This window comes from Python bivittatus, unplaced genomic scaffold (assembly GCF_059951505.1).
Source record: "Python bivittatus isolate LINGU-HERP-01145 unplaced genomic scaffold, Pbiv_v1 ctg000700_np1212, whole genome shotgun sequence".
In the NCBI taxonomy this organism is placed as follows: domain Eukaryota; kingdom Metazoa; phylum Chordata; class Lepidosauria; order Squamata; family Pythonidae; genus Python; species Python bivittatus.
The window spans coordinates 3,749,585-3,771,065 of record NW_028277098.1 but is presented as its reverse complement, the minus strand read 5'-3'; the positions used below and the strand labels follow the sequence as shown (position 1 = coordinate 3,771,065).

The following is a 21,481-nucleotide window of genomic DNA, read 5'->3' as shown; positions in this document are numbered from 1 at the left end:
CCTTGCCAAGAAAACTGCAGGGACTAGTCGAGGCAGTCGCCAGGAGTCAACACCAACTCAGAGGCACCACACACACAAAAAAAGCTATGAGTTTAAATCAGTTACAGAAATATTGGGACCATACATTGAACAATGTAGTGTTAATCCACTTCTAAAGAAAAGTTTTAAACTTTTCTTTACGTTACAGATTATTACTGTAATGTAATAATCTAAAAATAAAGAGGATATTAAAAAGTATTACAAATACATAGATATAGCCTTTTAAATTGTAATACAGGTTGTCTTCATTTACTAACCATTCGTTCAACAACCTTTCAAACTTGTGATGGCACTGAACGAGTGGTACTTACAACTGGTCCTCGAAGTTCTGACTGTTGCAGCAATCCCGCGGCCACATGATCATGATTTGGGCACTTGGCAATCAGCTCATACTTATAACAGTTGCAGCATCCCATGGTCACGTAATCACCATTTGTGATCTTCCCTTCCAGCTTCCCACAAGCAAAGTCAATAGGGAAGCTGGCAGGGAAGGTTGCAAGTCACTCTGGTAAATTCCCCCAGTCTTCCTGTGCTTGCACTGCGCCGTCCACTCCCAGCCTTCCTGCGCTCACACTGCGCTGTCCACTCCCAGCCTTCCTGCGCTAGCACTGCTGTCTCCACTCCCAGCCTTCCTGCACTCACACTGCGCCGTCTACTCCCAGCCTTCCTGCGCTCGCACTGCGCCGTCTACTCCCAGCCTTCCTGCACTTGCACTGTGCCATCCATCCCTGGCCTCCTATGCTCGTACTACACCATCCACCCCCAGCCTTCCTGTGCTCTCTCACAGCCTGTGCCAGGCCTCCCAAGCCCTCCCCCAACTCATGCATGGCCTGCACTAGCCCTCCCAAGGTCTCCCCCGGCATCCCCCATACCCCCTCAGCACCCCCCACCCCTCTGCAGCACCCTTGCACTCCTTATCTGGGACTCTCACCATTTCCCACTTAACAACCCGCACATCTTGGGGTTACAACAGCAACTGGACTGCCGGGATTGTCGTTGCTAAGCAGTGTGTCACCTGATGTCATGCTTTACGACTGCATCGTTTAGCGATGGTAATCCCAGTCCAAACTGTTATTGTAACTCGAAGACTAACTGTATTGTTATATTGTGTATCATTTCTTAACTTATCTATTTCTTAACTAAATGAGCCTAATGTTTTAAATACTAGTAATGCAAATTTAGCAACCATGTGTGTTATTTGGGATGTTTATGTATTAGGAGATATTGAATGTAAAATTCATATGAGTGACTGGCTTAGCTTGTTGTATGAATCTTGTCTGTGCTTATCAGTTGATTACACATGGATATAAGCCTGCTTCACACTCTTTTGGATAAAATAATCTTTCACAACAATAGCCATTATTCTCTTGTCCATGGTATTTTTGAAAAAATGCAAAATGTTCTTACAAGCCCCAGATGTTGAGGACTCTAAGTGGTGTTCCTCCGAATTTGAACTTGTTCTTGATTCTTTGTTCTTGATTCTTTAACTTGTTCTTGTTCTTTAACATATATATGAAATTGATGGTCTTCTCTAAGGGAACCTATTGATGGTCTCAACCAGTATCTGGAGGCAATAACAGTCCAGATGAGGGGTGATGAAATGAAACTTAAATTCTCTTGATCAGAAGACATATTTATTTATTTAACATGGTTTTATGCCACCACAAAAATTACTCTTGGCAGCTCACATTAAAAATACAATATAAAACAAACCCATATAAAAATTAAAAATACAACAACACTAAAATGGAGAAGAAAAGATGGCAACAACAGCTCAAATCAGGGGAAGGCTCTTCAAAAAAGCTCAGTCTTCAGAAGCTTGTGAAACTTGAAATAGAAATTCTGTTTTGGATGGGGCTGTATTTTCTTGAAGAATTAGATCATAGTTTATATGTCTGTATTTTTAGACAGAAATAGTTGGCCGTGAAGTATTGGTAGGCAGTCTGCAAGTTCAAGGTGTTGATAGTCATGTACAAGCTTTCTGAGAATATACTTTCTTTGGAGGTGGGTTACCTCTTGGTAAGGGCACTAAAGCAATTCGCCTGTGTGGTAACATCCTTTTATGGAATAGTCCCTCTGATATGTCAAACTCCAGTGCTGGCCCATTTATTATTAAGTTTAAATACCATCATACCTTCTGATTGTTGATGGTTCACAATTATATTTATTTATTAAATGTATAGCTTTAATCCAAAAGAACTATAAGATAAGGTAACAGGTAAAACAGATAAAATATTTAGCAGTAAAACAGATTACTTTTCTTACAATAGCATCAACATCAGAGGATCTAGAGGTTCAAATTGATTACTGAATAAATCATCCCCTCTTACTGTGATGTAGTCCACCATTCATCAATAAATGTTTTGAGGCTTTCTGGGAGCTTGGGTCTCCAGAGTTTATTCATGTTGTCTACTTTTTTCCATCAGGCTTCCAAAAGGCTATTGCAGATTGAGCCAATTTCACTTCCAGGGAGAGGCTATTCCAGAACACTAGTTCATCACAGGCAAACAGTTCTTCAGTCCTTCCGCCCTCCCACTTCCAGGAAATGGGACATTACCAACAGTTTTAGAATGCACTTTTTTATGTTGACATTATCAGCCTATTAACTGTGCCTAATGTTTAGTGGATTCTAATTTTTACAATATTGCTTGTATAACTGTTTTAAGCCACTTTGGGGATTTTAACAATAAGAAACAATATATACATATTTTATATGAATAAATATGAATAAACATGCTAAACTAAACCAAAGCACTTTTTAGCTTAATGTGGTATGAGAAATCTAGCCATATTTTTCATGGTAATTTGGCCTTGCTACTGTGTGACTTTAGTATATCATGAAAGAGTTTGCTGGAGAAAAGTGACACAAAATAATGTAGCTCATTTCATATTGTGAAACACAGTTCTGCCAGTAAGCTGTGTGCCTAGGTCCATGTAAGAGATCTTTATCAAACATATTGTTACTATATTTCTCCACAATAACAATCTATAGAAAATCTTTTTTTTTTAGTTTTCTTCTTTTTATTATGTTATAAATCTTGATACATTGTGTTGTTTCAATACAGTAAAGTTTATACAATATTAATTGAAGGTTATTGACATTCTATTATTTAGATGGCTTGGAGCAGTGTTTCTCAACTTTAGCACTTTCAGATGTGTGGACTTCAACTCCTAGAATTCTCTAGCCAGCATGGCTAGAGTATTGAAAATAAAGATGAGAACGCTGGCTTAGAGTATTGAAAATAAAGATGAGAAAAAAGTGTTTTATCAATATTAATTACAATTTAGGATGACAATATTACAAGCATAAAATTATTCGACTTTTTCATTCAAAGTTGAGTATAACATTGAGAAAAAAATGCTATGAATTGCATCAAAGTATTTGTATGGTAAAGGTTTTGATCTTAAGCTAATTACTTAGTATTAAAATCTACATTATATTGTTATTTTGTGTGTGTGTATGTATACACACATGTTAGTAAAAGGAAAACATAGATAAACGAAGCAGATGTAACAAAAATAAAATACCAAAAATGGGGGAAGGAAAAGGAAAAATTAAAAAAAACTATCAGGTTTCTGACTTCCCCTTTTTTATTCATCTGCTAATTTGCAGTATTTGTAGACATTTAGGACCCTTTAGAAGTCAAACTGTAAGTGATTATATTTGCCATGCCATGTGATGTGTTGTATATATGGAAATGGCATGGTGTATTTGCATATGATCTTAAGGTATATATACTACGATACATAGATTGAATTACATCTTCTATTGTTTTAATTTTCTCTGATGCCAGATTAACACAGGAAATGATAGATATAACAAAACACATTTTGAGTACTTTTCCAAAGTACATTTTCTTTAGTACTTTACAAGGTTTTCCTCTTACTTGCCTTCCTTTTCTCCTTGGTTTGTCTTACTAATCAGCCTGAAATGAGAAATCTTTTTCCCTCCAACCTGTATGCACTACTTGGAGAACTCTGCAAAAAAGAAGCATCTCATATTTTATTATCAAAGTTAGCAGTGAGACCTCCAAATATGCTAGAGTACCTATAGTATGACCATGTGGTGGCCATTGACCCCATTTTAAAAAATGTTTTTAACTTAGCTATATTTGTTCTTTAAAATTGCCAAAATGATAATGGAAGAACCACAGAGTAGTTTTGCTGAACAAACATTCTGTATGTATGTGATGTAAGGGGAAAATGTGGATGGCCAGGTATCTTCAAACAGACCAAAAATTGATTGGTCTGTTTGAAGAATGAGAATGGTAACTGAGCATTTGCTTAGAAAAAGGTCTCATTGTTTTCAGATAGATGGATGGGTAGGTTGGTGTCCATTCGTATGTACACAGAGAAAAGTATGCAGGATACAAGGTGATGACATGTTCTGAATGTGGACAGGCATTTGTTTGGTAGTATTATGTCAAGAGTGGTAAGTGACATAAAGAAAAGAGATGAGAAGCTTGGAATAGAGTGAAAACAAGTATGTTAAAGTGCCACAGAAGTATATGAAGTTATGCTAATGGGAACAGTGAAAAAGAATGCTTGAAGTGAAAGAGACAGATGAGAAAAATGCATATAACAGAATGATTGCTGGAAAAGTAAGAATAACATATATAGAAAGAAAATATAGGTGCAATTAATGTAGTCAAAAAGAGCAAGTTACAATTAGGTTTAAAAGAAAATGCAGAGTAGGTGAATAAAAGATTAAATGAGTCTCCAGTTGATTGAATAAGATTAATAATAACGTGCGTAAATTTTGTATTTGTGCCTGACAATTGGAAGAATATTGTTGTCCCTGTATACAGAGGGAATGGTAGCAAAAGTAAATGCTAAAAGTACAGGGGAACTAGTTTGTTAAATCTGCTGTAGTTGTTTGGCAGAATTTTGATTGAAAGATTACAAGAGGCAATAGTGGGGAACATTTAGTAAGTACTGTGGCTTTATGCTGGGCAGGAATTGTGCAGATTTGTACACTTCAGCAGGCCATTGAGAAATGCATGAATGTGAAAACAATTATTTTACTGATTTTATGTTTGCTAATTCAGAGAAAGCAAATGATAAAACTTGAATTATGGAACATTTTGTGCAAACATTCGGTTGAAGGTTCATTCCTGAATATAGTAAGAGATATACTTGATAAAAATAAAGTATGCATAGAAAATAAATGAAATGCTTAGAAAATGCTTCAACATTAATTAAAGATGTATAATATCCCCTTGCCTGTTTAATGTATTGATTAACAAACGTATAAGGAATGTTTGTGATAACATTAGAAGAGAGATGTTGATTGGGGACATGAATGTGTGCATACTTCTATATGCAGATTATGCTGTGCGTTTTAAAAATCTGTATAATTTGCATCAAAAGTTACATAGATTGTATGACTCAATGTGAACACAATTGCAACTTATATATAAATGGTGAAAAAGTAGATCAAATAGATACATTTCTAATATGTTTCTTAATTTATTTTTATTGTGTTTAAAATAATAAAAGAAAAGAAACACAAAGTTAATTATAATGCAAATACATACATTTTTTCACTGAAAAAAACTACACATAAAAAGTGCTTTAAAAAGTGAAAAAAAGAACAGAAAAAAGAAGAAAAGTCTAATGTAGCCCTTCAGATTCAAAGAAGACACGCTGTTGTGCAATTCATCTGTGGACATGGAGGTGTCTCTGCAGTCCCAATCTGAAAGTGCAGAGTATAGCACAATGAGGGCACTGGAAGTCCATTGTTATAGTAACTGTGGGTGTTATTCTGTGATGCCATTCAGAGTTTTCTGTCATTTTTTGGCGGCGCCTGTCTTCAAAGCTGATGGAGGCTTCATAGCACAGGGCTCATCGTCAGGTTCCGCCAGCCGCCACAGCTTCTTGTTCCCTTGGCTAGATGTCACAGTGGTGTAGGGTTTCTTTCAAGCACTTGCATGGTCAACGTCGAGGTCTCTTCCCAGACTCAGTACACTACAGAGCAACCGGCAACGGGTGGTCACCCATTCTGATGACGTGTCCCACCCAACGCATCTGGTCTCTGATAATCAGGGACTCAATGCTGGTGGACTCCACACAATCCAAGACCTCCAGGTTGGAAGCATAGTCTTGCCAACGAATGTCGAGGATGGAGCAGACAGCATGCCTGTGAAATTTCTCCAGTTGTTTGATGTGCCTTCGGTACAGAGTCCAGGACTCACATCCGTATAGGAGAGAAGGGATAACCACAGCTCTGTAGACCTTCAGCTTTGTGGAGATACTGATGTTGTGTTGATTGAGCACTCTAGTACGCAGCCACCCCAGTGCCTGGCTGGCCTTGCTGATCCTGGAATCAATTTCTTTGTACAAAGACCCATTGCTCAAGATTATGCTTATCAAGTATTTGAAGCTGTTTATATTTGTCAGCTGGGTGTTGTCAGTAATGATTTTTGGTTCTACAGGGTTGGTATTTGGCACGGGCTAGTAAAGTACTTTAGTCTTGTTCAGGTTGATAGTTAGGCCAAAGAGCATAGCAGTGTCTGAAAATTGGTTCAGCATCAACTGTAGATCACTGTCTTTGTGTGCCAGGACAAAGAGGGTTTCTTGGATGACTGTATGGAGGCACTTTGTCCATGCATTCAAGCAGCGAAGATCAAAGAGAGAACCATCCAATTGGTACCTGATACATACTCCTTCAGGCCTGGACAGCATGTGATAACATGCAAATGAAGAACAGATTGAACAAGACTGGGGCTAGCATACAACCCTGTTTTACCCCATTGGAAATGGCAAATGCAGCTGATGTATCACTGTTGTAAAGAACCTGTCCTGTCATTCCATCGTGGAGTAGCTGAATCAGCTTCACGAATTTCCTCAGGCATTCATAACATCTCAGGATGATTCAGAGAGCCTCCCTGTTTACAGTGTCAAATGTTTTTCTCAGGTCAATGAAGACAGAGTAAAGAGGCTTGTTCTGCTTGATGCACTTCTCCTGGACTTGCCTCATGGCAATATCATGTTTGCTGTACTCCGTTCTGGCTGAAAACCATACTGCACCTCTGGGAGGTTCCTTTCCAAGACAATGTTCAGGAGAATGTGGGCAAAGATCTTGCCTGCAGTAGACAGCAGTGAGATACCACTAAAGTTTTCGCAGTCTGATTTGCTTCCCTTATTTTTGTAGGGAGCCACAATGAGGGCATCACAGAAGTCGTCAGGCATCTCCTTTGTGGACCAAATGTTTTCCAAGGTGTCTTAGAATGCCTGTAAGGGGTTTGAGTCTAGTGCTTTGTAGATCTCAGCAGGAATTCCATCCTGTCCTGTTGCTTTATTTGAGTTAATCTGTGAGATCACTTTCTTGATCTCATCAGTAAAGGGAGGCAGGTCTAGGGCATCCAAGACTGGCAGCTGAGGAATCTGTTGTAAGACATCATGATCAACTGTGGATGGCCTATTGAAAAGGTTGGAAAAGTGTTTAGCACAGCAGTTTTTCAGTCCTTCCTGGTCTTTGTTCAGGCTTGACCCATCAGATGACAGCAGGGAGAGCATCCTGATTTAGAAAGACCATAAACTGACTTTATGGCGCTGAAGAACTCTCTGGTGGCATGCATGTCTGTATAGCATTCCACCTGCTCAGACTTTCTCTGCCACTACTCGTCCTACATTTCTCGCAGTTCCATCTGTGCTTTGGACTGCAGGTGTTTAAACTCATCTTTCTTTGAGACAGATGATATATCATTCTGCCAGTCTCCATAGGCCTTGTTCTTGCCCTGGAGGACTGCTGAAATAGTCTTGTGGTTTTCATCAAACCAGTCTTAATGCGCCCAGGTTTTCAGTCCAAGTACAGTTGTTGCAGTCTGCATGATGACATCTTTAAACTGCATCTTCTTTTCAGAACAGGTTCCTACAAGCGATAAATTGCCAGAGAGTTTTTCATTAAATATATCTTTGAAACATTGGACTTAGCCTGGGTCTTGCAGTTAAAACAATTAACAGTTATAAGCAGTTAGAACAATTAACAGTTATAAGATGGGGAAATGGATGTTGAAATTTCAAAATATGGAAATGCTGGTAGGAATGCAATAGTATGTGGTCTTTTGGGAAGAATGGATGTTAAAAGAAGCAGCAATGACTCTATAAAAGAGTATGCTTCTGCCCACTTGGTTATATGGAAGTGAGAGTTGGGTATATGACGAGAAACAAAAGGAATTGAATGCAGTGGGATTGGGTTTGTGTGGTGAAATAAGATATAGGGCCAAGAATGAATGTGGACTAAATGAATACAGACTGAATACAAAAGTGAGTGACCAATATGAAGGAAATATATTGAGATTGATCATATTGAATCACAAAATAAATATATGAAGGAAGAGTGAATATGTGGAGAGGAAGATGAAGGTCAAAAAATTGGAGGTTGAATGAGATAAGAATAAGAAATTTTAAAAACCCAAAGCATTGCATAAAGCAGTGTATGGAAGTGATTTCCAAACAGTGGTTTGGGAATATAAAAAGGTACCTCTAATTGTGTAACAAGATTTTACATTTTTCATGCATATTGCAGTTGGTTATATTTAAATTATGACAAACATGAAGTATTAATGCTTTGGAATCTGCTAGAATTATATATATCAGCTTTGATATTTTGAAACAGAATTCTGTTGAACATTAAATTGAGGTGTGTAGTAAAAATATATTGTTTCATTTTTGTTAGTATCCAGGAGTCAGTACTGACTCCTGGATACTGTCTTGGCAAGTCCATGCAGTTTACTTGGCAACATTTTCAGGAGTGGTTTGCTACTGCTTTCTTCCCAGGCTAAAAAAAAGGGTAAGTTGCCCTAAGATCACCCAGTTGGCTTTGTGCTAAGACAGGACTAGGATTCACAATCTCCCAGATTCTAACCTGGGGCGCTTAATCGCTACATCAAACTGGGTCTCATTTATTGTATACAGAATGAAATACGAACAAATTCTACAGTATCATCACTTTATTATTCTTAAGTCCAACATAACATGGGCAAACTGCTATTGAAATTGCATAAGTGACAATATGTCACTTATGTATTAATGATTTTAAGAAATTCACTTTATTGTTTAGTCCCAACATAATTCCAGGGTTTATCAGAATGAAAAGACCAGTTGTATGTCTGCACACTTTAAAAATGAAATTTTATTACTAAATTCTACAATGAACAACTTGAATTCTGCAACTTACATAAATTATAGCAATTACAGGTAATCCTTGTTTAGCAACTATAATTGGGACCAGTAACTCAGTTGTTAAGCGAAGCAGTCACTAAGGGGGACTGAAACTGCTTACAATCTTACTTCAGCTTTCCTTTGCTTTACAGACCTGCGAAGGCTGTAAATGCAAGGATTGGTCACAAAGTTACTTTTTCATCACTGTCACAATTGCAGACAGTCACTAAACAAGACTGCCTTGCACTCCGCTGCTGCTCCCAGCTGACCTTTGCTGTCGTCTTCTTCCCGCTGCTGATGAGACATGCCAGGCCTTGCCCTTTGCAAGGCAGTTGCTGGCCACATGCAACCTCGGGAAGGTCTTGCACGGCCAGCAGCCGCCTCACGAAGGACAGGACAGGCATGCCTCATCAGCAGCAGGAGGAAAACAACAGTGAATGTCACCTGGGGGCAGCAGAAGTGGTGGAGCTCAGGGTGGCCAAAAGGCAGAGATGGGGGGGGATAGGCAGGTGGGGGCAGTTGAAGTACACCCTGCGTTCGCAAATGCAGGTGGGCTGCCAAGTGCCCAAATTTTGATCACATGACCTGCAGTGGCCGTAACTTCAAGGACTGGGCATAAGTATCATTTGTTCAGCACCATCGTAACTTTGAATGGGCGCTGAACGAATGAGCGCTAAGCGAGGACTACTTGTACAGCAAAATAGACCATTATCTGCCATAGCATGGAATTTGCATGCACTTCAATGTGGCTTAATTAATAATGGTCAGGGAGGCAACATTATAATTTTTTTCCTTAAAGAAAGCTAATGGGATAGTTTTCTCCTAAAAAGATTGAGCAGTAGAAACCAAGTAATCACAATGCTTTGTTCAACACAAATTTTTAGATTAATCATGAGAGAACAGAGAACACTTTACCATCTACACCATCTGTACTGTCAATACCATTATCTTATGTATAAGATAGATTAATCATTTTTTCAATAATTCTTCATATAAAACCTCCATCAGCTAATTTTATTTCTTTCTGTTTACTTTTTTAGGTTATATTTCACACTATGTGCTGACTGTCTGTACTTACAGAAACTATTTAAAAACAGGTTTTTTTTTTCAAAATAAATTTGATTCCAGTGGAATCTGCTTTAGATTTTGTCTTGTGAAGTAACTCCTGAAGCAATGCCTGTACAAGCTCCACAATGGACGGATTTTCTCTCCTGCCCTATTTGCACACAAACATTCGACGAAACGATCCGGAAGCCCATCAGTCTGGGTTGTGGCCACACAGTCTGCAAGATGTGCCTGAACAAGCTCCATCGGAAAGCGTGTCCTTTCGACCAGACCACTATCAATACAGACATAGAACACCTTCCTGTGAATTCAGCTTTACTGCAGCTTGTGGGTGCTCAGGTAAGGGAGTGTTTCCTTAGTCTCCTGCTTTGAGGTTTTTTTTTTAATTGTTTTTCCCAGTCAGCATTATTTTTTAATGGAATAAGCAAATGTATATTTTAAAAAAAAAATCACACAAAAAGTAGGTAATGAAATGAACAAAGGTAACAAACCATAACATTTTCAAATATATAAAACCATTAGTAGGTTGTGGAAAGACTTTCCTTAAGTTCCAAAGTTTCATTGTAGGATGCCTAGACAAACAAGTGATAGTTTTACTGTGTAACAAAAAAGTGTGAAATCCATATGAAAAAAGCTTGTTTAAACTTGTTTGCTATTTTTGGACAGAATCAATCTGCTGTTGGGGATCCAGCAAGCTTGTTTTATATTGTTAGCTGGAAATAAAGTTAATGCTTAACAACCAAACACGGACAACTAATATCATTAGGGGAATCGAACAATATTCCTAACAAGACAGTGTTGTAATACTTGGAGCTGTCTGAACTCAGGAAACATGAGACATACTACCAGAACCTATGGCCTTCACCACTGAAGAAAAAAAATGTTTGTTTGTTTGTTTATTAATTAGATTTATAAGTCTGCCCAACTCAAACAATGTGACTCTGGGTGGCATACAGCACATGCACAAAAACAATAAACCAAAAGAGAAAAACTAAACCATATAACATTAAAACATATATAATACATAAATATAAAGCCCAAAATATTAAAAGATATTTATATATTTCTATGAAGACAAATTACACAGAAATGGTAAGCAGTTCAGGTTAGATAAAAGGATTTATACTTGGATGCCTTTAAGATAGGATGAGAAAAAAAAAATAAAAAGGCAACAGTGGCTACTAGTCATAATGGCTATATAAATCTCCAGTATATATTTCTGGGTTCTAGTTGCTGAGGACTAGAAGTAAAAATGTGCTGAATTAAATACATCTTTGGATTGATCCAGCTCATCCTTTATGTGTTAATTTTTTTTTGGTTATATTAACAATAGCTTGGTTTTTTTAATGTTTTTATATTTATGTTGCTATTCCATTTCTCAAGATGAATGTTCACAAAGGAATTTTTATTAATGTAAATGTAATTGTAAAAATTGTAATTTCATAACCTGAATTTTAAAATACTTTTTGACATTTGGTAGATTTGGGCAAGAAGGATGTAAGGTTTGGGCAAATTGTTTGCTAGAGCACTCTGGGGGGAAATGTCCAGGGTAGGCAAAAATAACAGGGTCTGTTATTTATACAACATTTCAGCATTATTTTTTCATGATTTTTTTTCTAGAAAAATAATTTTTTTAAAAATCCTTCTGAAACCAATGTGCTCTGCCTTGAATATATTTGTATATAAAGTAGTATGGAATCACTTGATATATTTTTTTCATTTTGTAACAATAACTGCTTCGTCTTCTTCAAAGCAGGAATAGACAGTGTAAATTAAAACTGAGGAGCTGCACATAAGTTTTGCAGGCAGTGATGGAGAGATAAACACTTAAAACTAGCTACAGTGGAACCTTGGTTTACGAACTTAATTCGTTCCGTGACTCTGGCTGCAACCCGAATTGGTCGCAACCCGAAGGAAATTTCCCCATAAGGTTCAATGTAATTACCGTTAATCCGTTCTGGCGTGGAGGACAGGGAGGTGGCTATTGCTTGGAGGGAGAGTCCCTCTCCCTACAACCACGTGTCAGGGGCGGAAAATGGCCGCGGACCACGTGTCGGGCGGAAAATGGCCGTGGACCACGTGTCAGGGGCAGAAAAATGGCCGTGGACCACATGTTGGGCGAAAAAATGGCCGTGGACCACGTGTCGGGCGGAAAATGGCCGTGGACCATGTCATGGGAGGGAAAATGGCCACGTATCCTGCTCGTACCCCGAGGCGGAGTTCGCAAACCGAGGTAAATTTTTGCGGCTGGAGCTGGTCGTAACCCAAAAAGTTCATTAACAGAGGCGTTCGTAACCCGAGGTACCACTGTATTTCTTAACGTATTTGTAATATTCTTATGTTTTCTACAGATGCCAGAACAGCAGCCGATAACTCTACGCAGTGGTGCTGAAGATACTAAACATTATGAGGAAGCTAGGAAGTGTGTGGAAGAACTAGCCTTGTACCTTAAACCGCTCAGCAGTGCAAGAGGTGAATAGTGCTTGTTACCCTCCTCCCATGTTTTAATATAATGAGACATGTTAAGAATGAAGTAAGAAAACAATTCTAAGTGCTGAAGCAAATAGTGTTGAAAAAAATGCAAAAAAACCCCTACCCCATAGCTTTCTTCCCTTCCCACCTTCTTCCACTTTTATTGTATCATTGTGTGGCATTTATGACACTTAGTGTCCTGAAAGGAACCAGTTCACTTCCAACTGGTAGGAATGGTGTTTTTGTTTTACAGCAGCTAATTTACACATGAACACAACTTCAAGGCAAACTTTGAAGTATAATGTACGGATAAAACATTGTCCTCGGCAGATCTAAATGTCATAAAATCTTTAACTCTTGCATGCTATTCAAATAATCAGCCCCAAATGGATTGTATGCAACTCTTGCATTGCCCTCAAGATCAGAAATAACTCCAGGTTTTTTCTCTTTGTAAAGGTGTGGGATTGAACAGCACAACTCAGAGTGTGCTTAGTCGCCCCATGCAAAGGAAGCTTGTGACATTAGTCCATTGCCAACTGGTGGAAGAAGAAGGGCGGATCCGAGCTATGCGTGCAGCACGATCCCTGGGTGAAAGAACTGTTACTGAGCTTATTCTTCAGCACCAGAATCCCCAGCAACTATCTTCAAATCTTTGGGCTGCGGTGAGGGCTAGAGGCTGTCAGTTCCTTGGACCAGGTATATATCAGGAAAAAGTGTTCCCCCTGGTTGAGAAGATCAGAGCTGATATGAACAGAAACACTTTACATATTTTCTATATTTGATCAGTTGAAAGCATTAAAACAACTAATTTGTTTTTAATGTTAGTGTGTTTTTTTCCTATTTTACAGTGCACAGATTTGATTATGGTGGAGTTTTTACTAAAGTACTTGGAAAAATGTGAAATAAATTGATACATGAAATAATTCTGACATGCAGAATTATGATAGTATTAATTAAGTTCAGCTAAGTAGATGTAACACCCTATGAATGTTCAGCTGTATAGTAGGATGGCCTATGATTAAATTGATAAAGAGAAACAGTTTTGTGATCAGTCCAAAAGATTCAGTGCAGGCTTCAGCAGTACCCAGATAAAGTAATCCAGGAAAAAGTCAAGTATAAACTAGCAAAGTTCAGACCTCAAGAAAAAATATAAAGTAATATTCAATAATGTTCCCTACCATAATTGTAAAAATTCAATATTACAATTCAGCACCAACTTCTAGGGTTTGTTGTTGCCCCAGGCCCTCCTAGCAGCCTCCCCTAGCTGGGCACCCTTCAGACATGTGGACCTCAGTTTCAGAATGCCCATCCAGCAATTGGTGACTCCTGCCTTAGGGCCACAAAGGTACACTCAAGGCCCACTTCTTAGTTGCAAGGAATAACACGTTTAACTTCTCACATTATTCATTCATTATTAAATACTGCAATATAACTGTCTTTTTCAGTATTTCTGATTCCAGGCAGTATTACATGGCTCTTTTGTAATCCACAAAATTTCTAACACCCGAACAAGAAACAAGACCTAACCTGAGTAATACCAATTAGCATTTGACATAATAACAACAACCATAATAATGGAAAGATGTTTATGTGTTTAGAAAACTAAAATACTTGCTAGGGGAACTAACTTAAGAAATCTGTTTAAGCTTCACAGAACATGCATTTATGGAAAAAATATTTAATGAATTTAAATGTTATTAATTGAATTTAAAATGGTGAATAAGGTTACTCTCCTGTGTGTATTTAATTATTATATAAATTATTAAAAATAATTTTAGTGGGAAACTTGAGGCACTCAGGAGAATAAACAAAATGATTTCAGAGATCATGTGTGATTTTGGTTTTCAAACAGTGAAACCTTACTATAACAAAGAGAGGCATGAAATGTAGATTCTATGAAATGTTACATATAACATATCTTATTTTGTAAAATTCAAAGCATGCTATTGAAACAAAACTAAAAAAAATATAACATCAGTAATATAACTTCCAACTATCCCGCTATGTACTTACTCAGTGTAAACTAAGGAGTAGCTGGCAGTTTTTAATGCAGGAGGCCAAAGATGGGACCACTTACATTTATTTTTTTTTTCTTCTGTTTTGTTGCATCTGTATCCCATCACCTGTTATCTATGGAGCTTGAAACATTGCCAGATGATTACCCATCTAGGCATAAAATAGACTTTGATTAACTTTTAACAGAGTAGCTATACAGGTAGTCCTCGCTTAACAACCATTCATTTTAGTGACTGGTCAAAGTTACAGTGATGCTAAAAAAAGTGACTTACGAGTGATGCCCAAAGTTATGACTGTCCTAGCACCCCCACGGTTATGTGATTGTGATCTGGGCACTTGGCAACCAGCTCACACTTATGACGGTTGCAGCATACTGGGATCACGTGATCGCCATATGTGACCTTCCCAGCCAGCTTCCGGCAAGCAAAATCAGTGGGGAACTGTGATTTGCTAAACAACCACAGTGATTTGCTTAAAGACCACCGCAAAAAAGGTCATAAAATAGGGTCTGATTCGCTTAACAACTGCCCCACTTAACAACCAATTAACAATTGGTCCCTGTTGTAGTTGTTAAGCAAGGACTACCTGTATTATTTTCCCTGGGGCAAATGATTGCTCAGATTCCTCATTAAGAGTCTCCATTCAAAATTTTTAAACATATTTAGTGATTTTTATGAACTATAGTTCAGCAGTTACATCTTTTTAATAAGCATAGAATAATTGAGCACAAATGATTTTATTGTAGAAATAATTAAGAAGCCTGTTATGAAAACAAATATGTATTTGAACATGACTTTCCACATAATCTTCACAAATTTCCTATTAGACTTCATGTATTTGACTGAAATGTTCAGTACTATAATTAATCCTATGAAGAACTATTTACAGTAAAGAATATGTTTGGGGTTTTTAGCATTTACTTTCTATTGTAGGTTTACCTTTGCACTCAATCATTGATGTTTTTAAAACCATGTGGAATAGACTAGTAATTGATATGAAAGTGAAGATTGTCTGGTTCTTTCTAATACAACTAAATTATGCTGTGGGGGGTGTCATATTTTCTAGCATAATCATGATGTAACCTGGAGATTTCTCTAATTTCTAATATAGTTGCTAATTTGTGAAGTTTGTAGTATCTTTCAGAAAGTCCTATATTAATCTTGCCATGTTCCTCTTGATTTTCCAGCAATGCAGGAAGAAGCCCTGAAGCTAGTTCTTTTAGCTTTAGAAGATGGATCTGCTTTATCTCGAAAAGTCTTGGTTCTTTTTGTGGTACAGAGGTTGGAGCCACGATTTCCTCAGGCTTCTAAAACCAGCATTGGGCATGTTGTCCAGCTTCTTTACAGAGCCTCCTGTTTCAAGGTACAAAATAACTTAAATGGGTGTGGATCTTCTTTATCTGCTAGTTATGTCCATTTATAAATCACATATTTGTATGCATTTCTTTTGCACAAATGGTGCAGTGTAAAGTAGGTTCACAGAATTATAATTTGCACCAGAGAAACTTAGGTAGGTACACTTACTCTTTAGGTTTATTAGTTTACCTTACTTTAATGGTTTTGTCTCCACCAGGTGACTAAACGTGATGAGGATTCCTCCCTAATGCAGCTGAAGGAGGAATTCCGAACATATGAAGCTCTGAGGCGAGAACATGATTCCCAAATTGTACAAATTGCTATGGAGGCTGGTTTGCGGATAGCTCCAGATCAGTGGTCCTCATTGCTCTATGGAGACCAGTCTCACAAATCCCACATGCAGTCCATTATTGACAAGGTAAAATCTCTTTAAATCATTATCCTTTTATTTTTCAACCATTTTTAAAAATGTTGATAAAGTTATAAAGAGAAATTCATAATTATATGTGGAATGCCCCAATTCCAGTCTTTTTCATTACAACTTTATAGCTGGAATGGGAGTGGAGTATCCTCTCTACTTATAAGATATAACTTTGGTCCAGAATACCTGGGGACCTCCTTCACTATTATAGACATACACAAATACACTGATTACACAAAAAAGAGGGCCTGTTGCAGGGGCCTTAAATTACAGAGTACAACATATGTTGCTTACCTATTTTAGGTGTGTGTTGAAGACCTATCTTTTCACTTTAGTGTTTATTTGTCAATTCAAGATGAATGCTTTTTATTTCTGGTTTTCCTTTTCTTTTTATTATATACTTTAAAATTGTTTTTTAATTTTATTGTATATTTTATATTTTGTAAATCACTTTGAGAGGTTTTTGTATGGGGTGTAGTATAAAAATACATTTATTACTAGTAGTAATAATCCTCCTGAATGTTGTTAGCTCCTTGAATAGAAACAGCTCTAGACCACTTCTTGAGCTTAGAGCTAAGGTCTGATTGTTGCTCTAAGTAGTAGTTTGCAAGGTATTTATAGTACAGTGGTACCTCTACTTATGAATTTAACCCGTTCCGTGACTCTGGTCGCAAGTCAAGTTGGTCGCAAGTCGAGGTAAATTTTCCCATAAGGTTCAATGTAAATACGGTTAATCCGTTCCGCCCTCCGAATTTGGTCGCACCACGAGGCAAATATCCCCATAAGGTTCAATGTAAATACGGCTAACTCGCCCTCCGAATTTGGTCGCAAGTCGAGGCACATTTCCCCCATAAGGTTCAATGTAAATACATATGGTTAAACAGTTCTGAAACATATGCATTTTATTTTGAAACCACAAAAACATGAAAAAAAGCACAGTACTGTATGAAGAGGGAGAATGGGGTGGGGAGGCAGTTATTGTTTGGAGGGAGAGTCCCCCTCCAAAAGGACATCGGGGAGATCTCCTTCAGGGGTTTCCTCTCTTCTTTGCCTCGAAGCTGTAGGCTCAGTTCTGGGGAAAAACCTGTCTAAAGTCAGTTGTTTTTTCCTGTGCTGCATAACCCTCCAGAAATGAGAGAACACGTTGTCGTTCATCATGTTCAATGCTCTGGTTGTCACAGTTCTGTTGGGGTGGTGCTTCTCAATGAAATCCTGGTACTCATTCCATTTCTGCATGATGGATTTTATTGCATCACTGCTCACCTCCTCCCCCTCCTCCTCTTCCTCAGTGGGATGCTCCTCGCCAAGCGCTTTCTGTTGCTCACTCTGGAGCTGAGCAAGTTCTTCTCTGGTTAGCTCCTCCTTATGGTCCTCAACAAGCTCCTCTATGTCTGCATCATTGACAACCAGACCCATGCTCTTGCCCATGGACACAATCTCCTCCACTACCTCTGCATCAGACCCTTCAAACTCATGTTCAGCGACACATTCTGGCCACAGTTTCCGCCAGGCTGAGTTTAAGGTCCAGCAGGTGACATCTCCCCAGGCTTTGTCAATGAGGCTGATGCAGTGGAGGACATTGAAATGTTTCTTCCAAAACTCTTTCAGAGTCAAGGATATTTCCTCAGTGACATTGAAACACCTGGTGGAGAGCGCCTTTGTGTAGAGCTTCTTAAAGTTGCAGATCACTTGCTGGTCCATGGGCTGCAGAAGAGGTGTTGTGTTGGGGGGGAGGAACTTGACCTTTATGAAGTCGTACTCGGCGTCCATGTCATCCACCAAGGCTGGAGGGTGTGCCGGGGCATTGTCCATCAGGAGAAGGCACCTTTCAGGCAGCTGGTTCTCAGACAGGTATTTTTTAACACTGGGTGCGAACACCTCGTGCAGCCATTCCATGAACAACTGCTTTGTGACCCACGCTCTCGCATTGGCCCTTCACATGACAGGCAGTCTGGCCTTGTTCACATTGTGGTCCCTGAATGCACAAGGGGTCTGGGAATGGTACACGAGCAGCGGCTTAATCTTCAGGTCGCCGCTTGCGTTCGCACACAGCAAAAGGGTCAATCTGTCCTTCATGGGCTTGTGCTCTGGCAGTGCCTTTTCCTCCCGCGTGATGTAAGTTCTGTTTGGCATCTTCTTCCAGAAGAGCCCTGTCTCATCGCAGTTGAACACTTGCTGAGCGACGTATCGTTCCGCCTTCATGAAGTCCTCAAAGTCTTTCTGGTAGGCTTCTGCAGCAGCCTTGTCAGAACTGGAAGCCTCACCATGTCTTGCCACACTCTGGATGCCACTTCTCTTTCGGAATTTCTCAGACCAGCCTCTGCTGGCTTTAAATTCCTCACTTGCTGCGCTGGTAGAGGGGTTTTCCCGCAGTAAATCACTGTGCAGCTTCCTGGCTTTTTCACAGATGATAGCTTCACTCACGCTATCACCTGCCAGCTGTTTCTCATTCAGCCACACCAACAACAGCTTTTCCACCTCTTCCACCACTTGTGTCCTCTTCCTCGTTAAGATTGTCACTCCTTTTGCCACATCAGCTCCTCTGATGGCATCTTTATTCTTCAGAAAAGTCGAGATGGTCGACTTCGCCATCTTGTACTCTGAGGCCAGATCAGTTACACGAATACCACAATCATGCTTTTCTATAATGTCCTTCTTAAGTTGGATCGTCACTTTTTTCTTCAAAGCCTTATTCTTGCCAAGCCTGCTCTGCATTTTTTTTGGAGCCATGCTGACAAGCACACCAAACACCTTCCAAAACCTTCCAAAACGCCACAAAACACACCACAAGCCTCACCAAACGTCTCCTTGCTACCACAATCTCGCCCACAGGAAGCCGCGACCGCGTGGCAGCAGGGAAAATGGCCGCGGATCCAGTTCGTAAGTCGAGGCAAGTTCGTAAGTAGAGGTAAATTTTTGGTGTCGGAGCTGGTCATATCTCAAAATTTTCGTATGTAGGGGTGTTCGTAAGTAGAGGTACCACTGTACTTGAAAAAAAGGCTAAAGCCCATTTGTATCAGGCTGAATAGGTGAGGTACGTAAAATAACTTAGAAGCATAGTACAATTGCAGAAGTAATTTCAGCTCTAGTCCATGCTGGGCTGGGGCTTGATATGTAATGTTTGGAGTGCCTGAGACCATAATGCAACTGTGGGAGCAACCTCTTGCAGGTCTAGCTGCAGGGGAAACACTACAGTTTTTCCATGCTATTGTGTTATGAGACTGCAGTGTAACAGTGATTAATTTTAATAAATAAAATTCAAGTTATCTTTCCGTGCAGTATTTAATCCTGACAAAATACAGCAAATCTTAACTGATTTTTCAGGAGCTGATATTCAGAATGTTGAAGCTTTCATCCACTTTAACACTGCAGTTACTCCTGCATACTAAGTAAATAGAACCTCTTTTATCAAGAGACCCAGAGGGTAAGGGGGAACTTGTGTGTGTATAGTGCAAAAGAAATCAAAGCTTTGTTTACATGCAACTAATGACCAATTAGTGAAATGGAAGGATCGGTGCAAAAGATGCCAGAAGTTAATCATTTTTGCTTTTGTCATCTTGTAATAGCAGTTTTCTTGACTGGAAACTTATTTTAGTGTCTTTGTATTCTCTTTACTACACTGGCAATTAATGCTCTTACAGTATTCCTGGAGAAGACATCAAATTCTAGAAGAAAATGTGCTTCAAGTCACAAATATTAAGATAAAAATGTTAAAATGTGTGTTCCAATGGGGTTTGATTGGTGGTGTCCAGGTGGACAGAAAGCAGTTCTAATTAGTAATATTTGTATGTGTTAAGTTGCAGACCCCGGCCTCTTTTGCACAGAGTGTTCAGGAATTAACCATTGCTCTCCAGAGGACTGGTGATCCAGCCAATCTGACCCGGCTTCGACCCCATCTTGAACTCCTTGCAAATATTGATCCCAGTCCAGGTAAATTTAGATAGATAAGTAAATAAACAAAGGTTTTATAGCATCTTAAGACTTAACGTATTTTTTAGGACATAAGCTTTTGTGAACTAGAGCCAGTTTCATCAGCTTTATGAAGCTATATTTTTAGATCAGCAGTTTCACATTTTTTCTTCATGTGGACTATAGCTTTTGGGGATCACTATATGAATCAGAGGTCAGTGGTGACTGCACATTCTATTTTACATATAATTTCCATTCCCTGAAGATGACAACCTAACCTCAAAATCACATAAAAATTTTAAGAAAGTAAAATGAAATGGCTAAAATCTCATGGCATTTCTAAAGCTCACATGATTTTATTATATATTTACTTTATTGTTTTATTTCTATATTTTATTCCTGCCAGAAAAGCCCAGTACAACAAAAATAACAAAAACACTCTAAGATAAAAGCATCACAGTAAAATCAACTAAATTCATTCTGAAGAAGGAAGAAAAAGAAGTAAATAAATGGCCAAAGAATCCTGCTCTTGTCATGAAAGAAACCTAATTTGCTTTTTAGAATCAAATATTTATTCTTGCATATTATCATTTCTTTGTAAAAGTCTTATATTTTCCATGTTACAAAAAAGCCTAATGGTTTTTATGATGAAAGAAGATTTTTTGTTCTATAGAATTTCCCATTGCTGAGAAAAACTCAGATCTTTTTCTTGTGAACACTAGATGCCCCACCTCCCACATGGGAACAGCTTGAGAATGGATTAGTTGCTGTACGGACTGTGGTACATGGACTGGTTGATTACATCCAGAATCACAGCAAAAAAGGAGCAGACCAGCAACAGGTATAGTGTAGCGCAGAGCTTGGGAAAGGTGCATCTAGAGAAGGTGCTCCTTTCTGAATTAAAAAAATCGTTTGTGCTTTCACATTGTATGTAAGATAACAAATGAGCCAATTGGCACAAGGGATAATAGATATCAGGCATTCTTTGAAGCCAGGATCCAGTCAACATATTTTGTTATTTTTGGTGCTTTTATTTGAT

At 38.6% G+C, this 21,481-nt stretch overlaps 1 protein-coding gene across 4 annotated transcripts in view; it reads left to right on the top strand.

Moving 5' to 3' along the window:
• Positions 1-21,481, top strand: part of RC3H1 (ring finger and CCCH-type domains 1) — a 75,692-nt gene that overhangs the window by 20,758 nt on the left and 33,453 nt on the right. For all 4 annotated transcript variants that reach the window (XM_088154140.1, XM_088154138.1, XM_007425150.4 and 1 more), the window contains exons 2-8: positions 10,245-10,608; positions 12,621-12,741; positions 13,198-13,437; positions 15,944-16,119; positions 16,330-16,530; positions 20,331-20,463; positions 21,165-21,283. In XM_088154140.1, the coding sequence (XP_088010266.1) occupies positions 10,378-10,608; positions 12,621-12,741; positions 13,198-13,437; positions 15,944-16,119; positions 16,330-16,530; positions 20,331-20,463; positions 21,165-21,283 (1,221 nt within the window). In that variant the 5' untranslated portion in view covers positions 10,245-10,377. The remainder of the gene's footprint in view (positions 1-10,244; positions 10,609-12,620; positions 12,742-13,197; positions 13,438-15,943; positions 16,120-16,329; positions 16,531-20,330; positions 20,464-21,164; positions 21,284-21,481) is intronic.